The sequence below is a fragment of the Brachycentrus maculatus genome, unplaced genomic scaffold (assembly GCF_059751285.1).
Source record: "Brachycentrus maculatus isolate JH-2025_06_01 unplaced genomic scaffold, ASM5975128v1 h1tg000042l, whole genome shotgun sequence".
Lineage (NCBI taxonomy): Eukaryota > Metazoa > Arthropoda > Insecta > Trichoptera > Brachycentridae > Brachycentrus > Brachycentrus maculatus.
In genome coordinates, this window is record NW_028280796.1 from 1,917,176 (window position 1) to 1,943,637 (window position 26,462).

The 26,462-nt window shown below is 35.3% G+C and overlaps 1 protein-coding gene across 1 annotated transcript in view; it reads left to right on the top strand.

The window, feature by feature from the left end:
* LOC148312399 (uncharacterized) overlaps positions 1-26,462 on the top strand; it is a 49,593-nt gene that overhangs the window by 20,711 nt on the left and 2,420 nt on the right. Inside the window, exons 16-25 of the mRNA XM_088277430.1 lie at positions 3,133-3,354; positions 4,348-4,448; positions 4,803-4,971; positions 7,173-7,342; positions 7,962-8,130; positions 18,908-19,127; positions 20,274-20,437; positions 21,794-21,931; positions 23,553-23,758; positions 25,559-25,796. Of these exons, the coding sequence (XP_088133556.1) occupies positions 3,133-3,354; positions 4,348-4,448; positions 4,803-4,971; positions 7,173-7,342; positions 7,962-8,130; positions 18,908-19,127; positions 20,274-20,437; positions 21,794-21,931; positions 23,553-23,758; positions 25,559-25,796 (1,797 nt within the window). The remainder of the gene's footprint in view (positions 1-3,132; positions 3,355-4,347; positions 4,449-4,802; positions 4,972-7,172; positions 7,343-7,961; positions 8,131-18,907; positions 19,128-20,273; positions 20,438-21,793; positions 21,932-23,552; positions 23,759-25,558; positions 25,797-26,462) is intronic.

Genomic DNA, 26,462 nt, shown 5'->3' on the forward strand with positions numbered 1-26,462 from the left:
CCAAAACCCGGAAAAACAAGACGCTTTTGCACAGCTCTGGCAGTTAAAGATCTGTCAGAAAATACTGTAGGACAACTGCAGTTCGACGGTTAAACACTTAAGCAATTAATAGATGACAAAAGCGACATTTTCAAATAACTTTTTCTGAATATTAAAAATGGCAGCCATTTCACATTGACATTTTGATCTTTTTTCTTCGTTGTACAGAGCTGCCTGTATTACAAAAGAATCAGTAAGTGGAGCACAAAATTCGGAGAGAAAAACCTCTAAATATACTGTAGTGTCAAATCATAAATGCGCTACGGTTTTAGAAGTCACAGAAGTTTATATGGAGAATCTCTGATACAGTTTTGTGCCCATAATGAACTTCGAATCAACAACACATTCTTTCCGCACAAGCAACAGCATAAGTATACATTCGAAAAGACTAGAGGAGAAAAATTTGTTATTGACTTTATAATCACGAACAGGAAAATACACCTATCGGAAATTATTGACGTCCGAGCATTAAGCTCAGCAAATATTGGCTCGGACCATAAACTTATGATGCGCAAAATCCGAATGGAAAGACCAAATTTCCGGAATAAGCCCACAAACTATGTTGAAAAATAAATTTGGAAGACCTTGAAAACGATGATAAGCGGGGTGATTATAAAACCAACATAATGGAATGTATAGCCAATAGTCCAATCACGGAAAATGACGATGTGGAAACGGCATGGAGTAAAATAAGAACACATATTGACAATGCATCTGAAAATGCACCAGGAAATAGGAAAGTAAATCTGAATGAAGGAAAAAATACAAAACCTTGGTTTATAGAGGAGGTTAAAAAACCAGCTTAAGAAAAAAGAATAGCATATTTGACATCCAAAAGCACCGTCTCTCCACAGGCATACCAGATATATGTAATAATAAGGAATAGAATAAATTCAGAAATAAGAAAAATAAAAAGAGACTACTGGACAAAATTCACAAAAGACATGGAAAATTATCTATATGGAGCTCAGAATAAAATATCGAAAATGCTCAGAAATAAAAAAAACCAATAAGCGAATATGTGCAAACAAAGAAAATATCCATGGAGGAATGGGAGAACAATTTCCAAAACCTTTATCAAACAGATGGAGAAAATCAATCAGAAATTACAAGTGTTAACGAAGTGAGCGAAATTGAGTTAGGGGAAATTATGGCAGCAATAAAAAAACTTAAGAACCGAAAGGCACCTGGAGTTGATAATACTAACAATGAACTGTTGAAGTATATATAGTATATAAATACGCAGGGGAAAATTTGAGTGGAGAACTACATAAACTGTTCAACAAGATACTAACAACATCTCATATACCAGCCGATTGGAATACTAGTATCTTACTTACTTTACTTTAAAGTAAAAAAAGTATCACAACTCCTATATTCAAAAAAGGACAGAAAAGTAACCTGGATAACTACAGTGGAATATCATTGTTATATTCAACTCTTATACTTTTCACACAGATCCTGAAATCTAAACTAGAAGTGACCATACAAAATAGCGAGGAGCAACAAGGTTTCCGAAAAAATCGTTCCACAACAGATGCAGTATTTATAGTGAGGCAAATAAAAGAAAGGGTTATGGGATATAATAAGCCAGCATTCATATGCTTTTTTGACCTCACTTAGGAGTTTGACTGAGCCAGACTTATGATATATGAGTATGATATGTATGATATAACATAAATACTGGCTGAAAGACGAGCGCTCCCGGAAATAGGCAACTCAACTCTAACACAAACACCAGAATCAGAGCAGATGGTAAACTCTCAAATCCTGGAAAAGTCGCTACTGGCATCAGGCAGGGCGACAGTCTGAGTCCATTCCCCTTCAATCTTATCATGGATAAGATTGTAGAGGATATTAAAGGACACATAAAGGATACAGACTGGGAGAGAAAACCATAGATGTTGTCTAGTATGTGGATGACGCTGTTGTATCCACTGAGACTGCGGGGGACCTGCAACTACTATTGCACGCATTCCATCTTGCTAGTCAAAAATACAACATAAATAAAAATACAGCTGACTAAATCAGCTACAAGGACTAAGAGCATAGTGTTCTCTCGGATCCCAGTGGGATGTAGTGTGACTGTGGATGGCGTCTTCGTAGAACAGGTGGAAAAGTTTAAATACCTGGGTGTGGACCTGTGTGGTCAAATGGATCTGCGATTTGAAGTGATGGGGCAAGTGAACAAGGCTGCAGCCATCTCGGGATGCCTGAAAAATTATAAAGGGAAAAATCCTGAGATGAAGATCGGCAGCAAAATTCAGATTTACAAAACTCTGACCCATCATGACGTTTGGGATCGAAAGTAGAGCGGACACCGTTGGCACAAAAAACGCTCTTAGTGTCAGAAATAAAGACTTTAAGAAGCATATCAGGCAAGAGTCTTCGAGATAGAATAAGAAACACCAGGATCAGGGAAATATGTGAGATTGAAGATGTCGTTAGGAAGGCAATGAAGGAGACAATGGTATGTGTAAGGAAATGGAACCATCCAGACTCCCCCACATCGCACTGTGCGGTCAACCTTATGGTAGACGACTCCGGGCAGACCACCAAAGAGATGGATCGATAGCTGGGAATCGACATCACAGGAGACTAATCCCTCTTAAAAACAAGCCACAAGGCCTACACCAAGAAGAAGAAGCTATCAGGGAAAAAATAATCAAAGAGTTAAAAGTGTGACATTTAAAAACATTTTTAAAAATGCTGCTGATTTTTATGTATTACATAGACCAGACATTATCTTATAATGGACAGGCACCATGGCGTAGTTGGGTAGACACTCGACTGCAAAACTGGCATCGCAGGTTCAAGTCCGCCAATTGCAAAATGAATTCAAGAAAGATTTATTTTCAATTGGTCCGGGTGTTTGTGATGTATTTTTCACATTTACCTTTCCCATCCTGACTATACTACCTGCAGACAAGCATCCAAAATAGACACATTGTGGATTATTCCTTCAAAAAAAAATTAAAATTAAAAATCGTTTGACATTATACCCAGCTTTTGAATAGAAAATGGTTTAGAATCATATTGATGTGTGTGTATTTTTGTTTCTGTAAAAAAAACATTGGAAAAATTGATTAATAGAATGGAGCGATGATGACCTGACTGCCCAAGCGATGGCCTTCCTGCTGGCTGGTTTCGATACTTCTTCCTCTCTTCTCTGCTTCATATCCTACGAGCTCTCCCTCAACCCGGATATACAAACCAGACTCCAGGAAGAAATAGACATGGTACTAGCCAATAATGGCGGGAAACTCAACTATACAGAACTGATGAAGATGAAATACATTGATATGGTCGTATCAGGTATGGCAATAGTAATTATTAAATGAAACTTATGAAATGGTACACTATATGTACCTCTGTAGTAGAGTGGTTAGAACATTTTGATCCCAGATAAGATTATTGAGTAAACTTAAAAAATATTGTTTTTTACCTTGGACTGGCACCTGAAGAGCGGGACTAATCACCTTGTCTTTGATTTATCATCAACATAATATTTGATAAATCCATTCCAACGCCCAATAGAAGAAAAATCAAATTTCATAAAAATATTATTATCAATAGTACATTTATTGTTTCGGCATTAACTTTGTGGTAAGACATGTTACAATGATTAAAGAAAACATTTGTTTTTTACCACTTGAGTTTTATTAAAGACTACATGTTTCAGAAGTTAAACTTCCATCATTCAGGTCTGTATAATAATTAGTTATTATCCAGACCTATTATATATCATTGTATCAATAGTACAAACAAACTTATGTCTTACAAAGAAAAACTAAAATATGCGTGTTACATTTTCGCATTTCTTAACATTTAATAATGCAGGCATATACAATTTTTTGTAGTGATATATACAAAAACTTAAGCAGAAGAGCTTAAATTGTTTTTGGCCATTTTACATCAAGTGTTTTATTTAGATCATTATATGGTTACCCAAATCACCAGATTTTTGTGCTGCTATCTCAAAACAAGGTGTAGATATGTCAATCAACATATCTGATGTATATGTCCAATTTAAAGTCAACATCCCAATATTCCGACAGGAAAACCAAGCCACGTCATTGAAAATGCCAAAAAAAAAGAGGTGACCATTGCCAAATGTGTTTTTTCATTACCTAAGCAAAACTAAATAATAATGTGAATAAAAGATTTTTATTTATCAATCGTAATTTGTTTTAGATACCGAGTTGTTTAACAAACAAATCATTCACTACCTAATGACTCACCCTACAGCAGTATAAATAATACACATTTAAAATTAACTTCGTAAATCGAAAACAATATTATTTTCAGAAACATTAAGAAAATGGCCACCAGATGGTCACCTTGATAGACTCTGTGCAACGTCCTTCACCTTGCCTCCACCCAATAGTTCAAGTAAAACTAAATACCATGTGAGTAAATATCAATCAATATGCTATTTTTTCTGACAATATTAAAATATAACACATTAAAATAATAAAAAGATTAAATCGCATTTAAAAAGAGATTTCTCACCAATTTGTGAACACCGAGAGATGACTGTATAGGTATAATGTTTTTCTTATGAATATACATCAATAATGCACTTCTGTGAACTTCTGTTACATTAGTGCATCATTGATGTTATTATTATCTCATATCATCACAGAACTGTCCTCAAACGGAAATGTTGCTGACTTTTATAAATAATTCATTACGAAAGGAATATGTTACATTGATATAGAATATGTTACAAATATGAATTGCCAACATTCAATTGTTAACAGCTGAAAAAGGGAGACGACGTATGGATTCCGACATATTCCATTCATCACGATGCCCGGTACCATCCGGACCCGGAGAAGTTTGATCCGGAAAGATTTTCCGATGAGAACAAAGCCTCCCTGACACCGTTCACATTTATACCTTTCGGGATTGGCCCAAGATTTTGTATCGGTAAGTTTTGTAATTAATCGCCTTGTGAACTACATTTCAATATGAAATTTTAGGTCTAGTAACGCTTTAGTAAAATGTTAACTGAACCAAACTGAAAATATAGAAGAGTTTTAACGAGATTCTGCAGTACCATAGAAATATAAGCCCAGACTATTTTGGCTCAAGCATTTTTAAACAAAAAATTCAATAAATAATTAACGAAAGATTGTAAAGTGGGTTATTTATCAGATGTGGAATATTTACAATATGCGTATCATTTTGGGATATTATTTCAAATATTTATTGCTGAGTAAAGAGCTGGGAGAAGTCTTTTCATTATTCTTATATTTGACCTAGCAATTTTGAACATTTGCCTACGAAATAGTATATAACTGTGAATTTCATTTAATAAACATGTTTTATTAAAAATATTAATAATAGGTAAAATGAAAATATACAAAACATGTGTTCGACCAATAGCCACTTATGGGATTGAGGCAAGAGCAGATACTTCCAGAACAAAATCTCGACTTCGAACCTCCGAGATGAAGACTCTCCGATCCATAACCGGAAACACATTGCGAGACCGAGTAAGAAATACCGACATCCGGAGCATGTGTAAGACGGAGGACTTCGTGAGGTGGGGACAACAACGAAGGCGATACTGGAATGAACATGTAAACAGAATGACTTAGACAGATTTCCACGTATCGCCCTTCAAGATAACCCTGAAGAACACAGACCCCCAGGCAGACCTCCGAAAAGATGGAAAGACAGCTCGGCTGTCCAAACCCAAAACACAGTAAGGGACATTTTTTTTGTTATAGGTTTTTTTTGCATTTTTGGATGAAGTAGATTCTACTTGTCCAAAAATGCAAAAAAAACGTACTACAAAAAAAATGTCCCTTACTGTGTTTTAAGTTTGGACAGCCGAGCTGGGAGTTAACATCCCAAGAGTGACATGCGGAGGCACAAACAGATCCTTAGGATCTACAAAAAGAAGAAGAAGAAGATTTTTACCTAAATATAATATATCCAATAAAATGTTACATAATCCAAAAGCACATGTCTGACAATGCAATTTAATTTCTTTGGTTCTTATAACCAGAAAATGGCTCAATGATTGCAATATTACGACAGATGATAACACAAATTTAGATGTCCATTTTTAATGTCCAAGGATGGTTCCCGCCTCTAGCGTCCCGGCTCATCTGTAGAGAATACCATCTATCTAGAACGGTCCTGCGCTGCTTCTTCAACTGGCCCTGTTGTTAACAATATTATTATTATATTAGATACCGGGTTATTCGCCCTACAGATGAGATGTCAATTTTAAAGATGTCTTAACTTGATATGAAACATGTATCATTCTTCCGGTATGCGGAGGGATCTAAGACTACTGCACATTTATAGGTTTCATGAATACATGCAATTTGGATGTTCAAAATGCGCAGAATGGTGAACGTTACACAAGTGTATAAAGTGATCGCTTAAACTAGCCAAATGCCAGGTTACGGACCTGGCATTTGATGCTCAGACTGCCACCAGGCCCTGGGATGCTCAGACTTCCATCTTCTTTCATAAAATAGGGAAGAATGATAGATGTTTCATATCAAGTTGAATCACCTATGAAATTGGCACTGTTTTTTTTTTCAATTCAATTTATTTATTTCAATTAATATATACATTACAAACTATAAAAATTTAAATCGTATACATTAAAATACATTAAAATAAAATATATGCAAGAACTATTGCTAAAGGTGTAGAAGAATCCCGCTTCGGAAAACTCCTTCAGACACATGCAACAGATCGATTTCCAATGAGATATTGTTCAACATAGCGGTAGCTCTTCCTACAGGCATAACCATTGGCAGGTTGGTCCTGTGTATAGAAATGTGAAACAATCTATGTCGACGCTATCTTAGGTGACTATCGGGAACATACAGACCAATGTTCCGGATAATTTCAGGAGTATCGATCATACCGCGCAACAATCGATAAAAATGTGTAATCAAATACATATTCCTTCTAGTCTCTAAACTATTGTAGCCAAGCATACCCTGGAGAAACTCAGTTTATCTCCGTCAGCTCCGTGACCTAGATCAGTCCATCTGGTTGATCATACCCTTGGTCAGATAGGGTTCTCCAGGTTATCGGGTCTTCTTTTGGAGATACGACCAAGCTATGCGCAATAACTTTCAACTATTCTCTTTTCCCAGGTGCCCGGTTCGCTGTTCTGGAGGCCAAAGTGGTAATCTTCCATCTCTTGGCCCACTTTAATATTGTGACCACACCTACCACGACCATCCCGCTCAAGCTAGCCAGGAACACTTTCATCATGCACTCTGAAAATGGATTCTGGCTCGGATTGCAGCCGAGGAACAAGGACTAATGCAGAATCGCCAAAATAAATGTTAATATTAATTGTAAAAAACGTAGACCTAATATATATGTTATAAAGATTTCAATAAAATGTTATTATATTTGAAAACTTTTATTATATTTGAAAACTCCGCCAATGCCGGTCCCAAGCACGGATGCAAAAGGAGGAGAGTTCCTGGATGAGGTCAGCAGCCTACCTAGGGTAAAAAAAAACAGCAAGCTCACAGCCCGGAAAACCAAGACTCGGAACACGGTGGATCCCCAAAACTGACCAATGGAAGGAAAAGGATAAAACGATTTCGAAAACAGAATGAAACACGATTGGCGTGCTGGAATATAATGTCACGGAACAAAAAAAGCAGGAAATAATTGCAGAACTGAATCATCATAAGGTGGACATTTGCGGAATATCAGAAACAAAAAAGAAGGGTAAGGGAAGTTCAAAACAAAACAAAAACGAAAGGGAGACATGGCGAGAGAATGATCCCTACACCTTTCGAAGTGGAGACATCGTATGGTATACGGATGGATGGAAAAAAGATGGTCGGGCAGGCTCTGGAATCTTTGGCGTCCACCCCAGACAGAAACAATCAACTTGTATGGGAGAATACGCCACTGTTTTTCAGGCTGAAATGAGCGCAATCATGGAGTGCGCCCACATGAACCTATACCAATCATACGATAACAAAAAGATCTACATCCTCTCGGACAGCCAGGCGGCGCTTAAGGCCCTAGGCTCCGTTGAGATAAGATCTAAACTAACCCATGATTGCATAGAGGCTCTAAACCGCCTGGGTGAGAGAAACGCGGTAAGGCAGGTTTGGGTGCCCGGGCATTGTGATGTCATGGACAATGAGGCTGCCGATAAACTTGCAAGAACTGGTGCTGAGAGGCCACCAATGGGCCCTGAACCCATATGCGGACTTACACTCAACACTATCAAGTTTAATCTGAAAAACTGGGCCACGGATAACAGCCCAGAAATCTGGTCCAACAGCTCAGGGATGAAACGCGCAAAGGAACTGATCACAGGGTACTCGCGGAAATTCACCACAGAAGCTCTAAAGCTTAGCAAAAAACAAATAAGGATCCTAACCAGGACCTTGACAGGACACTGCAGACTGAGGAAACACATGACAAAAATCTCACTTCATGACTCCCCAGTATCCAGATTTTGTATGGAGGATAACGAAATGCCAATCCACATTCTCTACAATTGTGACGCACTCGCTCACAAACGAAGTCACATCCTTGGAGGACCTCTACTGGACTCCGAGAAGGTGAAGCTCCTACCACCAAGACAGGTCGTGAGTTACATGACTCATGTAGGTCTTGGCAGTGAGCTGTAATACAGAGGGAAGTCATGATAAACCTAATATGATCGCAGTGATATAAGGGATGCAAGATCCCTTGACCCCAAAAAAAAAAAAAAGGGAAGTTCAAAACAACTATATCTTGATTTACAGCGGAAAGGAAAAACACCTCAGAGCCAGCTCAGGTGTGGGTCTCCTCCTACATGAGAAATACGAAGACTCAATAGACAATATTGAATATGTAAACCATCGAATACTTAAAGTATCACTAAATATAGAAGGCGTTCGAAAAAATATAATTACCATGTACGCTCCTGACATTACTAAACCTGTAGAAAAATCTGAAGAGTTCTACTCACAATTGCAGGAAACTATAGACCTCACACCAGAATCAGAAAAACTGATCGTGCTGGGAGATTTTAATGCCAGGATAGGAGACGCTGTTCTAGATGGCATAAAATAAAGATTCAATGAAACTACTTTAAATGCTAATAGACATCTGTGCGCGAAACAAAATGACAATTTGTAACACATATTTCCCACATAAAATCCAACATAAATACACATTTGAGAATACAAGAGGTGATAAATCTACAATCGATTACATCATAACTAACAGAAAGATCCACCCATCTACAATAGAGGGTGTGAGAGTGTTATCTTCCGCAAACATAGGCTCTGATCATCATCTGGTACTCCGTAAATTAAGATTAAAACAACCAAAAAGAAAAAACAAAAAACCAAAAATCATTAATAAGATTAATATTCAATCTATCAAAGATGAAAGCACACGGGCTCTATACATAAACAGAGTTAACAGGAATATAACACTTTGTGAAATATCCGATAACGATGATGTAGAAAGAGCTTGGGAAAAGGTGAAATCCAATATACTTAACGCAGCAAACAAAACCCTGGGATAAAAGAGGTTAAATATAAACGCTAAGCCTAATAACAAGCCATGGAGCGAGCAATGAAGACGTCAAAACACTCACAAAAGAAAAGAGAGACTGCTATCTCTTGTATAGAAGTAACCCTACGACTGAGGAATACAGAAAATACAAAATGACACAAAATAAGGTCAATAACGAAATAGATAAAATAAACAAAGAATACTGGCTCTAGTTCACCAAGGACATGGAAAGAGACCTCTACGGAGCGCAAAGGAAGGTCTGTAGTTTGCTTAGAAAACAAAAGAAACCCATAGACGAGTATACACAGACACACAAAATCTCCATAGAAGAGTGGGAAAACTATTTTATAACCCTATTTAGCAATACAACGCAAACAAGAAATGTAATGCTGGAAGAAGACGCAGGGCTCTCTGTGACCCTTAGTAATGACGAGGTGATCTCAGCCATTAAAAGATTGAAAAATAGAAAATCCCCGGGAATCGATGAGATCCCGAAAGAATTAATAAAATATGGTGGGGGAAAAGTATCTACAATGCTGAAAAAACTGTTTAACAAAATATTAGAAGAAGCTGCGATGCCCAAAGAATGGAAATTAAGCATAACTATCCCAATTTTCAAAAAAGGTGCAAAAACAAACCCGGAGAACTATAGATGAATATCTCTTTTAAGTGCAACTCAAAAATTATTTACTTGCTTTGCGGACAAAACTAGAAGAAAACAGAGACAAACAACAAGGATTCAGAAGGAACCGCTCTACCACTGATGCAATATTTGTGGTGAGACAATTAAAGGAAAAGTCTATAGAATACAACAAACCAGCTTACATGTGTTTTGTTGACCTAACTAAAGCTTTTGATAGAGTTCTCCTGGAGGATGTTTTAGACATTCTGAAAGAGAAAAATACACCGAATCCAATCATTAAAGCAATTAGGAATCTAAATACTGAGAGTGGGAAATGATCTCTCAAAGGAAATCCCAGCCGCAGTCGGCATCAGGCAAGGAGACAGTCTGAGCCCTTTCCTATTCAATATTATCATGGATAAGATAATTGAAGATGTCAAAGAATTAGGGCTGGGCTACACCATAGGGGATAAAAATATTGACATAATATGCTATGCAGATGACGCTGTCTTAATTGCCAATTCCGAAGACGATCTCCAGAGGCTGCTTTATAGATTACACCTTTCATCTCAAAGATTTAACATGAAAATCTCCATAAACAAAACAAAGAGCATGGTCACTTAGAGACATCTAATATGATGCAAACTTGCAATTAATAATGAAATCATAGAGCAAATTATGCAATTCAAGTATTTGGGTGTCAAAGTGTCCAGCAGCAATAACCTGTACAATGAAGTAAGAGAGCAAGCAAACAATGCCTCTGCTGTAGCTGGATGCTTAAAAAAATTTGTATGGAAAAATAAATACATGCTGAAAGAGAGTAAAGTGAGGAGCTATAAGACCTGCGTAAGACCGATCTTGACATACGGCACGGAAACAAGAGCCGACACCGCAAGAACAAAAAGCCTTCTTAGGACATCCGAAATGAAGACTCTACGACCCATTGCAGGCCTAACACTTCGCAACAGAGTTAGAAACTCAGAAATAAGAAAAATCTGCAATGTTGAAGATGTTGAAGATGTTGTGCGATGGGGAAGAAAAAGAAGACGTTTCTGGAGAAATCATGTGGGAAGAGCGAGTTTGGATCGAGTGGTGAGGATAGCAGCGGACAGCAGCATAAGCGGGATCAGACCCCCAGGAAGACCACCTAAACGATGGAAGGATAGCTGGTCTTCCACATCCCAGGAGCGGACCGGAGAATGACAGGACTTAGTCCTAGAAAAAGAAGAAGAAGAAGAAAACTTTTGTATTATTCTTTGAATCCTCCCAATCAATTTAATACATACATACAGAGACTCAAAAGTAAAGGGACTCAGTCCATTCTCTTGATCTAGGAATGGCTCTCCACAGCTAGTTTTTTCTCACTACCGATTAGTACTCGCACAAACTTTCAATATGCGTCATAATAATGCGTTGCTTTTTTTTTAATTTTAAGCTCTAACCTTCATATTCCACGATCATTTTATTCATTTATCAATTCTGGTCTTAAATTTGCTTACGACATTGTCCTGTTGTACCTACTTGAAAAATGAGTTGAAAGGGTGACGATTTGATGATTTAAAGCTATAGGTGTCTCAACTTGAGACAAAGCATCATCGTATTTATATGAAAGAAAATTGAAGTCTGAGAATCCCTTTGTATCCATATATCATCTGTTGGGTGAATAATCCAGTAGCTGATAATATAAATAATTAATAACAGATCTGAATAAATAATAATAAAAAAGGCACTCCAGAAGTGTTTTCAGTAATTTTAAAAAGAAAAAAAACATAAGATTCATTACTTTTGGAATTGATAATACATGCAGAATTATATAATTTGTGTGGAGAATTTTGTATACGTTCATTCTCAAACAAATATTTTCATTACGCATTCATTTTATATGTTTTATGAAAAAAAATGCAAATTTTGCGAAAAAAGAACTATAAATTAAAAGGATTAATTTTTGCAAATAAAATTCACGTGGAAATCTTTTACAGATGCATGTAAATAATGATAAAATAATATTCACAAACTCTGATAACATGCTAAATACATATATGGAAACCTTAAAAATACACTGATAAAGAAGCAGCTCAACAGTCACTCTTATGGTAATAAACGTTCGGAATGTAATAAGAAAATTTCAAGATTATTACAGGTCACAGTAAATACCTAAATATGTATAATATAGTGTCCATCAATTAATGCTTGGTATCTGAAAAGTAGGCCAAATGCATGCTTAGTATCTGAAAAGTAGGCCACGTGCACATTTTCAATAACGTTTTAAGACAAAGCAAGCATGAAACAAGCAAAGATTATTTAATAATGACATAAAGTACGTGTGACAGGTCATGAGATTTATCCACATTAAAAAAAAATAGAGAAATGAGATGAAAATCAGGTGGTATGGATGTTCAAAACATGACCAGAATTGTAAAAATTAAACAGTTGATTTTTTTTAAGGGACCACTTAAGTCAGACGATGACAGGACGTAAGCCCTGCAAATGCCGAAGATTTGATATTTCCTCCAAATAAATTTCTGATTTTCTTTGACACATCTTTAATAAAAATTAAATCATATTCGCTATTCTTCACTTTGTTTTCATGTGTAAAAATATAATAAAAACTTCAAATAATTTTGGGTATTTTTTTTTGTAGATGTTCTTTTTTATTGGACGTATTAATATGCCATTCCTTCATATAGTTAGATATAAACAATGACAGATCATTAATCATTACGTATGAAATGGGGGATTTTATTATGCAAGGGTTATCCCACTTCATATCAATATTGAACACAATAATATAACATTATTTACACATATATTGCCTTCATTTTGCCAGTGTTTCTTCTGGGAATGATATTAAATTATAAGAAAACAGATAATAAACATAAGAGCTAGGATTCAATTTAAGCCTACGTCAAAATTACACAAATCGAGTCGGTCACTTTTCGCAGTACGTTCGCAAAATATGTATGTAGGTGTTTTACAAAAATGTTGTGTAATATGTGATAAGATAGTGAGACGAGTAATTAGAATTGCCCTTGTGAAGACTAAGAGAAAGATAAAATAGAATACATCCGCGAGTAAACAAAATATTGTTTACCCACAGATAAAAGGCATTCTTTTAACCTGATGAGATCAAAATGGATGTTCGTTTTCCAATCTAAATTCAAACAAAATTTGTATATATATGATTAAATGAAATTAGCTTTTTAGACTGGAATTCTGAAAATTGCCGTGCCAGTCAGCGTGTTAATTGCAAGAACAATATCGCAATTCAAAATTTATGATTTTTAGAATATGTATTTCAAATGCTATAACTTCGTCAGGTAGTCATACATATTTTAGAATAATTTAATAAAAATCTTGGTTTTCTGCTGTCGTATTCTCCAGAACATTTTTTAAAAACCTCACATCAAAATCTAACTTCTAATTTTTAATTCTGGCATTATTTTCATAAATCAGGAGTATGGTCAAATAATCTCTTTTGAACATTGAGCAAAAAAAAGGTTATACATTTATCAATAAAAAATAAAAATCATTCTCAAAAACAGTACTCTACTGGCAGAAACATTTATATGTTAGATATTTAAAATGTCATTATGTTATATCAGGTAATATTTACATATTATATTAAATTCAAATTAAAACCCTTATCCGCACCCCAATGGTGCATAGGGCACTGCATCATGTAAACGCAGTGTTTTCTTGATCTTTAACACATAAAGGAAAGGTGATCAGCCCTCCGCTTCAGGTACCAGTCCAGGGTAATATTGAACAAATATTACAGTGAAAAAATCACTTAAATTTATTTGACCCCCCCTGGGAATCGAACCCGGGACCTCCAGAACGGTAGCCGAGCGTGCTGACCATTACACTACGGAGGCGGACAAAATATTATATTAATAGGGCCAATAAGTGGGAAAAGGGGACAATAACTCTGTTTATCCCATAAATGAAAATGTTAATATTTCCTTACTGTTACATGTTATAATTACATAATATTATTTTTACTTTTGGTTGGTTCATGGTGCACAATATAATAAAAAATATATCACTTTTTTATACAAACTATAAAAAAAGGCATTATGTAAAATAAATATCTACATTTCCACCACTGTATCCTTTGAGATGTTATGTCTGATACGAATTGGACTTAGAAGCTTACAGCATCTGTTACTGATAACATCGGGCATCTCAATACCAAGTTATGTTATTAACAAGAAATACTTAAATATAAGTTTAGAAATTCAACAAATAAAATAGTGCAATACAAAATTATTTAAAATAATAAATGTTCTGGATTTGAGTAAGTAAATTTATACTATTCTATTGTATTAAATTTATTTGTCGTTCCAAGGGGTAGAGCAATTCATGGGAAGGGAAAATGTAAGTCTTGAGGAATAAGATTGGAAAACGAACGTTGATTCTTTTTTTAGGTCTTGTGTCCTGTTGTCGGTCGGAGAACTTTATACACTCATGTAACCATTACTGTTCTGGCCATATCTCTCGGAGGATTGGTCATACTTTATTTATTTATTTATGGTTCGCAAACAATGAAAAACACATAACATGAAATGAAATACAGTGCAATATAATACATTTAAATGTTTTTTATCAATTAGATGAGAACACAACAAACTGAAAGAAACAAGTAAAAGCACAAGTTAAATACATATGTACACAAAAAAAGAGTAATAATAATAAAATGTAAAGAAATTAAAAATAAACTAAAATTAAAAGCGAAATCAAACTAAGCTACAAGATTAAGGTGGAAAAATTCAAGACTCTATTTCAATTCGATTTTACCAATCTGGTAATAGACCTCTTTAACGCGGGACCAGTTATGTATTAACCACCTCACACTCGTTTTTTTTTAAGAAATTAGTCCAAACGAATCTATTATTTTTATTTCATTTTAATTTTGTATTCGTAATTTTGAATCAACGTTTTTTGTATGAAGACATCAAATGCGATAGAGCGCGGATATAACGCCAAGTGAGCGCGAGAGTATGAATCAGTTAAGCTATTGATATAATCGAAAACTTGAATGTTAATTGAAATATGTATGAAAACAGGGTTTAATTCTTTAAAATTATTGTATATGCCATTCTTCATTCTTCAAATATATTTGCGACTGTTGAAATATACCATCAGAATCAGACAAGGAGATAGCCTCAGCCCATTTCTTTTCAATTTAATAATGGATGGATTGATAGAGAAGGTAGCCAAAATGAACCTGGGCTACCGACTGGGCGGTAAAAGAATCAAAAATGTCTGCTACGCTGATGATGCCGTCATTACAGCAGAATCCGAAGACGACCTCCAAAGAATGCTTTTCAAGTTCCACTTGACTCATCGGTAAAGTTTAACATGGTGATATCCATTGACAAGACTAAAAGCATGACCATATCAAAGAGTCCAGTAAGATGCAAATTAGTTGTAAAAAACAGAACCATTGGACAGGTGATGGAATTTAAGTATCTTGGAGTTGACGTTAGTAGCTACAGTGATCTCAATGGTGAGACTCAAAAACAAATCAACAAGGCTGCAGCTATATCCGGATGCCTCAGAAACTCAGTGTGGAGGAACAAACACATGAGAATAGAATGAAAAATGAAGATATACAAAACATGTATTTAACCACATGTACAACATGGATTCACTAGAAACAGATAGCACGAAAATTCTTTACAAAACAGACTTATTAAACAAAAATCGCAAAATGCTGTTACCGAATCTGACAATGTAGATCAGGCATGGGAAAATATAAAATCTAATATTGACAATGCTGCTAGAGAGGCTCTAGGGAAACGCACTATAAACATAAATGCAAAGAGACAAACAAAACCTCTGTTTACTGATGAAGTTAAGGAACTCGCCGAAAAAAATAAGCTATCTGAAATACAGAAGCTCACCGTCACCAGAAGAATATGCTAAATATGTGACAGTAAGAAACCAAGTGAACTCGGACATAAATAAGATCAAGCAAGACTACTGGATGAGATTCACAAAAGAAATGAAGTTTGACCTATATGGAGCCCAAAAGAGGGTCTGGAAGATGCTGAGGAAATGTAAAAAATGAATATACACAAACTACAAAAGTAAATATAAAACAATGGGAAGACTATTTCAAAGGACTTTTTAGCACGGCAGAAGAATATCAGGATCATTTTATACATAACAGTACGGAAGAGGTCACTGAACTAGAAGTGAAAAAGGCAGTCAAAGGACTAAAGAATAGAACATCACCCGGGCTAGACAACATCTTGATGAGTTGATCAAATATGGAGGAGATAAAATTCATACAGAAATATATAATCTTATATCAGAGATATTTAAAACATGTAGTATACTAACAGAATGGCGAACAAGTGTATCTGTATTTTAAAAAAAAAAGGTGATAAGAGAGACCCTGGAAACTACCGAGGTATAACTCTCCTTAGCTGTGCTCTAAAACTTACAACCACAATTGTCAGAAATAAATTGGAAAGACAAATCACCAATAGAGAAAAACAACAGAGGTTTAGAAAAAACAGATCAACAACAGACGCCATCTTTGTTGTTAGACAAATAGCTGAAAAAGCAATAGGAGTTCAATAAGACAGCTTACCTCTGCTTTATAGATCTTACTAAAGCATTTGATAGAGTCAGATTAAAGGACTTCATGTGTAAGACGGAGGATATTGTGAGGTGGGGACGACAACGAAGGCGATACTGGAATGAACATTTAAACAGAATGTCAGAAGACAGACTTCCACGTATCGCCCTTCAAGGTAACCCTGAAGGACGCAGACCCCCAGGCAGACCTCCGAAAAGATGGAAAGACAGCTGGGAGTCAACATCCCAAGAGCGACATGCGGAAGCACAAACAGATCCCTAGGATCTACAAAAAGAAGAAGAAGAAGAAGTGTTCGACCAATAGCCACTTATGGGATTGAGGAAAAAAGAGCAGATACTTCAAGAACAAAATCTCGACTTCGAACCTCCGAGATGAAGACTCTCCGATCCATAACCGGAAACACATTGTGAGACCGAGTAAGAAACACCGACATCCGGAGCATGTGTAAGGCGGAAGATATCGTGAGGTGGGGAGTACAACAAAGGCAATACTGGAATGAGCATATAAACGGAAAGTCAGAAGACTCTATCGTAGACCGTATAATAGAGCAGTGATTCCCAAAGTGGTCTATATCGACCCCCAGGGGTCTACGATAACTTGCAAGGTGTCTATGTTTTAATTTGAATTTGATAAAATGTATAAAACCCAACAAGTATGGTTTTTAATTTTAACTACACTTCACTACCGTTATAAATTCAAATATTACAAGTGAGCAGCACTACATATACCGGCTGTCAAATAAACATTTGAAGTGTTTTTTTAAATTACCTAACGTCCAAGTGACTGAAATCTAGCTACGGCTTATGCGACACCGCTTATCATGACCCTACTCAGACTTCAACTTTTAAAGTTTTATAGCCTATGCTTACACGTGAGTGGATTTACTCTTTATGTTTAAAGTTACTATAATTTCATGTAATTTATGAGTGAAAATCTAGGCAAAAACACTCGCTATTAATGAATTTGCTAAAAATCAATATCAGGTAAGGCGGGGGTCTAATCAAAATCGAAAAACATGGCAAGGGGTCTACGAGACAAAAAAAGTTTGGGAACCTCTGGTATAGAGTATCGCCCTTCAAGGAATCCCTGAAGGACGCAGACCCCCAGGCAGACCTCAAAAAAATTCCAAGAGCTACATGCGGAGGCATAAACAGATCCTTAGGATCTACAAAAAGAAGAAGAAGAAATATAACATGAACACTATTGGTCACACTTAAGTAACACCACATAAACACAGTTTACATAAGCACGATCTTTAGAGGTGCAACATTTACTAAACCACACTTTGGATTTGCGCAAGCTACAGTTACGCCACCACACTCTGTATACTTATTTATACAAATCTTGTATACTTATTTATCGGGGGATTAGATCCAATATTATCACACTTTGGAAGGGAAAGGTATTTCTACCCGCTTGGTCGATTATGCTTAAAGACGGGAAGGATATTTTTATCTTCTGCACCAGCCTCATTTTTCAAAGTCAGAAAAGAAGGAATTACATATTAAATGTTTTTGAATGAATATAATGTACCAATCTCGGTGTGAAGGTCTATATGTACATAACTATCAAATCCTGTCACCAGTGGTCCGCAGTTGTAAAAAACACCCGTCAGAAATGTGTTAATAATATCTTACTTTCTTAATTCATGTCCACTCCCTATGTAAAGAATATGGAATTCAAAAATTGCCTCCAGGCTCTTCAGTCAGCCACCAGGTTCTTAGTGTCCTAAGAACTGCTTAATGTGTGTTAAGAAATATGCAGTGGTATTTACTAAGTAAAACTTAAAACTTTAGTGTCGGGTTGTGGTCCCGTGGTTAGTTTGGCGGACTCTGGAGTCAGAGTTTCTCGGTTCGAACCCACTCGACCACAATTTGATACCTATCTAATTGTGGTAGAGTATACCTTCTAATAATAAGCCGCATAGAATCACAGATATAGTATGAAATTGAAGTATTTTTGTAAATAATAAAAACACAAATATTTCCTTTTTCATTCATAAAAAAAAAAAAATTAAATTAAAATCAAAAAAAGACAACTAGTTGGAACAATTAGCGCAATACAAAACTTGTATGTGTAGCCGGGCTTTTATATTGTAAATAGTTTACTTACAGCGATGGCGTTCACACTGATGGACTGGGCAGCGCTGATCGTGTCGCTGGTAGTGCTCGCCTTTTCCCTGGCTGTATGGAGAAACGGTCACTTCCGGCGGAGGGGTGTGGCCCACTCCCAACAGCCCCTGCCTTTCCTGGGCAACATGAAGGAGATCTTCCTGCACAAGGAACACTTTGTGGAAACCCTGCTCAGGGTCTACAACGAGAACTTCGGACAAAGGTAAAACGTTTTTTATGTCATTCAGATACTTACGTGTTTAAATCTTAACAGCAAATGAAAATATAAAATTTTACGGGAGAGCAAAATGTACAAACTTTATTTGAAATAAAAGTATAATATAATCAGTTATTTTTCAGATGTTGTGTTTTAAAATAAAGAGTGATAATATTATATTTTTCAGTCCTTTGAGAAATTTAAATAAATGCTTAATTGCAATATTCTAAGAAAGATAGCAATATTGATGCAATTATGAAAAAAAAAAAACCTAAAAACGGTTTTGTTTTCAACATGAAGCTTCGTAAAGTAAATGCTGAATCAACGAGCAGCAGGATTGTAACGTTTTATGGGCTATTATGCCATGTACTTGGTGAAATTTCAGAACACATTGCTGATCAGGGCAAATGATAAATGCTGTAATGCCACTGAAACACCAACAAAAAGTGCATATAACATGGTATATAATCCCTTTCACTCGCCACTGATATTTATATAAACATCTCTTTTTAAAAAAAAATTAAATCTATTTCTATCTTTAAAAAATTATTTAAGATTAATAAAGATAGACATATATTTTCATTTATTAATATCAAAAAGAAACAATTTTGAAGATTGGACACTTTCAAAAATCAGAATAAATAATCAGACTACTTTTTTTACATTACTTCATTCTTGTACCATAGCACCCTAAAGATAGGACTTGTAATTATGACTAAAATGTCAGGAGGAAATGATGCAGGGGTCAACCTAAATATATATGTGATTAACAGTAACCATGAAAAATCTATATTCATATGTGTATTATTGCAAATATGTTGTAAGAACTATAAATTATATTATGTTGGCATTTAACTTTTTGTAAATTCACTAATGTACTCTCAGGACTTCATTCCGTTTAATTATAATATAATAAAAAAGTATTGAGACATGATTTTTATTTTTCAAAATTTCTTCATAAAACTCTTATCCGCACCATGTGTTGCATAGGGCACTGCATCATATAAATGCAGTGTTATTTACAGAGCTTGAAATGTGTCAGATAAAAGTAACCATTTTTAAGTCACACCCTTTTGGCAGACAACGGTACATATTATTTTAGACTATTTGATGCTGCGTGATGTAAGTACTAAATTGAATTGATATTTTAAGATACACGGGATTCTTTGCGTTCACAAAACCAATCATAATGATAAGGGACTTGGATCTGATAAAGCAAGTTGGAGTTAAGGATTTTGAACACTTTACGGATCACAAAGTTTTCATGGATGAAGAAGCGGAACCACTATTTGGCAGCAACCTATTTTTCCTATGTGGTAAGTTATCAAATTCTTAAAATTTTATTGATAATAAAGGGTTTAACTTAATTTCCAATAAACAAGTAAAAATGAAATTTAAATTCATCTTGAAACATTTTTTCGAAAACAGCAATAATTCTGAGAAAATATTTATATCACAATATCAAGAAAACAAATCTGCAGAGATTTCTAGATAACAAACATAATTTCTGAGAAATATGTAACACGTAGTTGTACAACGGAAAGCGATCTCTATAATAATATTTACCTTTTTTATCTAGTGTTTGTTATTCAATTGTTTATTATTCAATTGTAGAATCTTTATTACCGTATGATATTACTGGATAGTGGTGTATAGAACAATATTCTAAATGCTACTTAAATTGTCCTTTCAACACTAAAATTTTAATGTACCTTTAATGAACAGAATTCACAAAATGTGCTATTTTATACAAATTAATATAATACGTGCCCTAAATAGTTTTACATATAATATTTACCAAGAACTTGTTTTCACATATTTGTTTAAAAAATCTCCCGTTTGAATTAAAAATATTGAAATCGTTAAATTTATTCACAAACATAAAATGAATATTTGGAACTAAGTAAAAAATAAATAATAAATTATAATTGGTATAAATCAATTATTTTTAATGTTTAAATTATACGTTTATATGTTTAAATTGTACTGTTTAAAATAAAATATTTTTATTTTTGTACATGTAGCTTGATATAAGTTACAATAATGTTCTATTTCCATAATTGTTTATGATTAACAATTTAAATACAAAAGTAAATTTAAATATAAATGTGAATTATTTTTTTTCTATAATACTACTGAAATGTTCATGATTTATATGTATTTATCAATACATTTTATTGATAACATATCGCTCACTCCTTTCAAGAACGACATAAATCAAAAATCGTCAATTTTCAGTTGTGCATGTTTTCAGTATGCCCAGAAAATGTACTATATCCCAGCTAAAGAGGTATATTTTTAACTCAATATTTACCCGCTACATGGCAGAAAGTGTTGTTTTTGCATTTTGAAGAAAATGTATTGTTTAATTATATATTTAAATAAACTAGTTATTTTTCAAATGGAGAAAAAACCTTCAGGTTTAACCTGAAAAGATCTGTTGCACAGTAAAAAGTTCAGTAAGTGTCTTGATATATTTTTTTAATAAATTGTATTATATTTTTAAACTTTAAAAACGTTCTCCTGAAAAATCAAGTTTTTTGATTTATGACGTTCTTGAAAGGAGTGAGCGATATATTAATATTAAATTATAAAAAACATAAAATAAAATAATCGAAATGATAAAATAAATAAACTTTTTTTTAAATGTTGTTAATAATGAATTTTTTCAGGACAAAAATGGAGAGACATGAGATCTGCTTTAAGTCCAGCTTACACAAGTTCCAAGATGAAGAGCATATTTCCTCTAGTTTCCGATTGTGCCGAACAAACTAGAGATTATCTTTTGCAACATGTCAAAGAGCACAAAGGTAAAACTAATTAATCCTTAATATAAAGCATTCTTAACACGTTGACTGCCAACTACGATTGCGTTCTTTGTTAGGACGCCGACTACGAGTTATCTCGTACTGTGTTTACTTGCCATATTCGCGCAGCTACGATAAAATTCCTAGTATATCAGTGCTAACATGGACAGATGGCCTTTGGGAAGAGAACTAAAAATCAATGCTGGCTTACATGAACAGAAAAATTATTAATTAATGGACAGAAATTATAATTATGTTATTAGAGTTTTATGAAATTGGCTTTTTCCTAACAGAAATTTTGAAAATTGGCAAAGCAGTCAACATTTTAAATTCATTTGTTTTTATTTATTTCTAACGCAAGAAAACGAGTACAGTTCCTTCTGATTAGAATTTTGATATTAACATAAACATTTTCTCGAGATTTGGACAAATCAAATGTCCAATTACTATTGTTTATTTCATGCAAGACGTTCACTCCACCTTTCATTATTACTATCCAGATATATAGAATCTTGAGTTCAACAGAATTTCCAGTAGATGTTCAGATAGGACAAGCAACAGTCACCAGTCATTAAACTAATTGTGTAATTCATTAATCAATGAGGGAAAATCACTGTTAGGAAAGTAAATTTTTAATTTAAACTTTTAACCGGATCCACGCGGCTCGCATAACCATATGTGTTTTCACAAAACATTCCCCGTACGCGGCTGACATAACCGTAAGTGTTTTTACTTTGATCCAAGTTTCGAACCTCAGTTCAACTTGGAGGGATTTTTTCATGGTGTGGAACTTTGGATAAAATAATATGTCAATCTTTGGCCTTATGACATCTGTTGAAATATCTGACTAATAATTGGTAACATCACAAGGATAAATAAAAGAACAGATCCCTGATTTTTCTTGCGGTCGGTAATTAGTCCGCGCCATAATCATGCCCTATATCTATCTCACTCTCGACGCTACGCATCGCCAGTGGGTAAGAGTGACACACGATGCGTGCTTTGATTTATTTACGTTACGATCTTATTTGTTTATATTACGATATATTTCAAGAATAATGTGACGTGAGTGTACTATAGAGTACCAAAAAAGCACAATGAATCCCATTGAACGTTTTTGTTTAGGAAAATAAATTGTTTCTTAACTAAATACATGATAAAAGTAATCATTTAAAAAACGGCGAAATACCGCCGCGCACGGGCGTCTCTCAAGAACAAAGTTAACGCGGTTAAAAGGTTAATTAGATTTAAATTTTGTACTGACATTTCTTGGTGGAACTGCATTTTACATAATAGAATAATAACTATGTAATTTTTTCCACATTAAATTTATTTGACCAGCAACTGGGTTTTGTCGTAACGGACACCAGTCTGATGATGTCGGTTACGACGGAACCCGGTTGCTGGTCAAATAAAATTAATGTGGAAAAAAGTTGTTATTTTATTATATTGACTTTTAATGTCTATATAGTGGAACATGATTTTGTCTGTTTGTTGCTATAAAATAATAAAATAAATACTATTTCTGAACATATCGTTGATGCTTAGGATCATATATTAAGATGTTGCATTGCTTAATTCAATACATAACATTAAGATAATATGATTAATTTCTTCCAAACAGGAAAAGATTTGGCAGAGATTGAAATAAAGGAAACATTTACAAGATATACCAATGACGTGATCGCCTCTACGGCCTTTGGGTTTAAAATCAATTCATATGAAAACAAAACAAATGAATTCTTCATGATGGGCAAGAAAGCGACCAACTTTAGCGGATGGCAGTTTCTCAAGTTCCAGGGATATGCCACGTTCCCTAAACTTATGAAGGTGCCCAATACTTTATGTTAAGTATCGCTTTAAATTAATTTATTGACACTAATATTCTGTAACAACAATATTCTTCTTCTTCAAATCCTAACCCACACCCGATGGTGCATAGGGCACTGCATCATATAAACACAGTGCTATCTTTGATCCTTAACACATGAAGGAAAGGTGATAAGCCCTCTGCTCCAGGTACCAATCCAGGGAAATAAATATAAATGTGAAAAACCACAAATATTTATTTTGACACTCCCTCTGGGAATAGAACCCAGGACCTTAAGTATCGCTTTAAATTAATTTATTGATATTAGATAACAATATTCTTCTTCTTCTTCAAACCCTTGGATGAGGGACCATCGAGTGCGGATGCAATCAATAATGCATAGGGCACTGCATCATATAAACACAGTGTTATCCTTGATCCCTAACATATGAAGGAAAGGTGATTAGCCCTCTGCTTAAGGTACCAATCCAGGGTAAAATTAAATCAATATTAATGTGAAATATCACAAATATTTATTTTGACCCTCCCTCTGGGAATCGAACCCGGGACCTCCAGTATGGTAGCCTAGCGTGCTGGACATTACACTACGAAGGCAAACACAATACAGAAAACAATATAACTGTTTTCAAAATCTAACAAATTATAAAATATTGTATGAAAAGGGTTTTTTTGATAAATCAGTGAAATATAATATTAAATAATTAATACTATAGAAAATTAAAAGTGAAAGTATTTTCCAAAAAATATGAAAGATCAATATAGATAGACGGCCTGGTAGATAAATGTAAAAATATAAGAAAATAGCATGATAGCAAGTTATAGTCGGTAAAGATCAGAGGAGAAAGTTCTTATATTTGCAATCAGTGTACATTTAAATATTGTGGACAGTAATAAGAAGATATCATGATGGTAAGATAGATAGATGGTGCATAGGGTTCGGCATTATATAATCGCAGTGTTGTCTTGATCGTTAACACATGAAGGAAAGGTGATCAGCCCTCCGCTTCAGGTACCGGTCCAGGGTAGTATTGAAATAACCCGCAAAGCCTCTATTATAGTCTAGTCTGCAGGTAGAATGGTAAGGATAGGGAAGGTAAATATGAAAAATACATAACAAACATCTAGACCAATTGAAAATAAATATTTCTTGTGAATTTTTTTTGCGATTGGCGGGAATTGAACCAACGACAATGTTTCACAGTCAATCGTCTACCCACGGCGCCTGCCGTGACCTAGTTGAGTAGACGTTTCACCTAATAAATATTAGAGTAAAAAATCACTTTAATCGTTGAGCATGTATGAGGAGATGCATGAATGTAGAAGAGGCGAAGAATGTTTGCAAAGACAGAGTGGTGTGGCGTTCGATTCTCTCTGCCTACCCCTGCGGAAAAGCGGCGTGATGGTTAGTTAGTTAGTTAGTTAGTTAAAATCACTTATATTTATTTGACCCCCCTGGGAATCGAACCCGGGGCCTCCAGTGCGGTAGCCGAGCATGCTGACCATTACACTACAGAGTGATTTTACAATCTAATATGTATGTAACATTACACTGGAGTGGTGCCTGAAGCGCAGCTTGCCTTCATAAAGATCAAGATAGCATTGCGTCAATACGTTGCAGTGTCCTATGCACCATTGGGCGCAGATAAGGGTTAGAAGAAAAAATTACAAACAATAATCAAATTCGAGATACACGAAGCACGAGTGATACCAGGAGACATTTTAAACTTGCACTCCAGCTCTAGGTCAACCATGAGGCAGACATTTTAAAAATAAACTACGGAAACCTTTGAATGTTTCAGCTGTTCAAGCTCCCCCTGTTTCCTCTGGATGTCGCCACATACTACCGCAGGCTGGTGCACGAGACCATGGCCACGCGCGAGGAGATGGGCATCGTCCGGCCCGACATGGTGCACCTGCTCATGCAGGCCAAGAAGGGCTCCCTGCAGTACGACACCGACTTGACGCAGCCGGACGACTCCCGCTTTTCCAACGTCCAGGGCGGCCCGAGCGCCGTCAAGCAGGAAGTCCTGAAAAGAGGTAGACTAAATCACAAACCGTCCTCTTGTCCGCTTTCATAGTGTAATTGGTTGGCATGTTTAGCTACTGTGCTTGAGGTCGATTCCCAGGGGGGGTCGAAAATAAATACTAGTGATTTTCTCTCTCTAACCCTTATCCTTGTCCGCCTCCGTGGTGTGATGGTCAGCGTGTTTAGCTACCGTGCTGGAGGACGCGGGTTCGATTCCCAGGGGGGTAGAAAATAAATATAAGTGATTTTACACTGAAATATTTATTTAATATTACCCTAGACTGGTTCCTGAAGCACAAGAGTGATCACCTTGCCTTCATGTAAGTAATGATCAAGATAACACTGCGTCAATTCGATACAGTGCCCTATGCACCACTGGGTGCGGATAAGGTTTATAAGTAAGTACACCCTTATCCACACCCCAATGGTGCATAGGGGACTGCACCATACAAACACAGTCAATCTGATCAACTCACCGCTTCAGGTAACAGTCCAGGGTAATATTGAATAAATATTAGAGTGAAAAAATCACTTTGTGATTGAGTGAAGAACCCGGGACATCTAAAACGGTAGCCGAGCGTTCTGATCATTACACTACAGAGTGATTTTACACTTAATATTAATTACACTTGATATTCATTTAATATTACGCTGGAGTGGTGCCTGAAGCGCAGGTA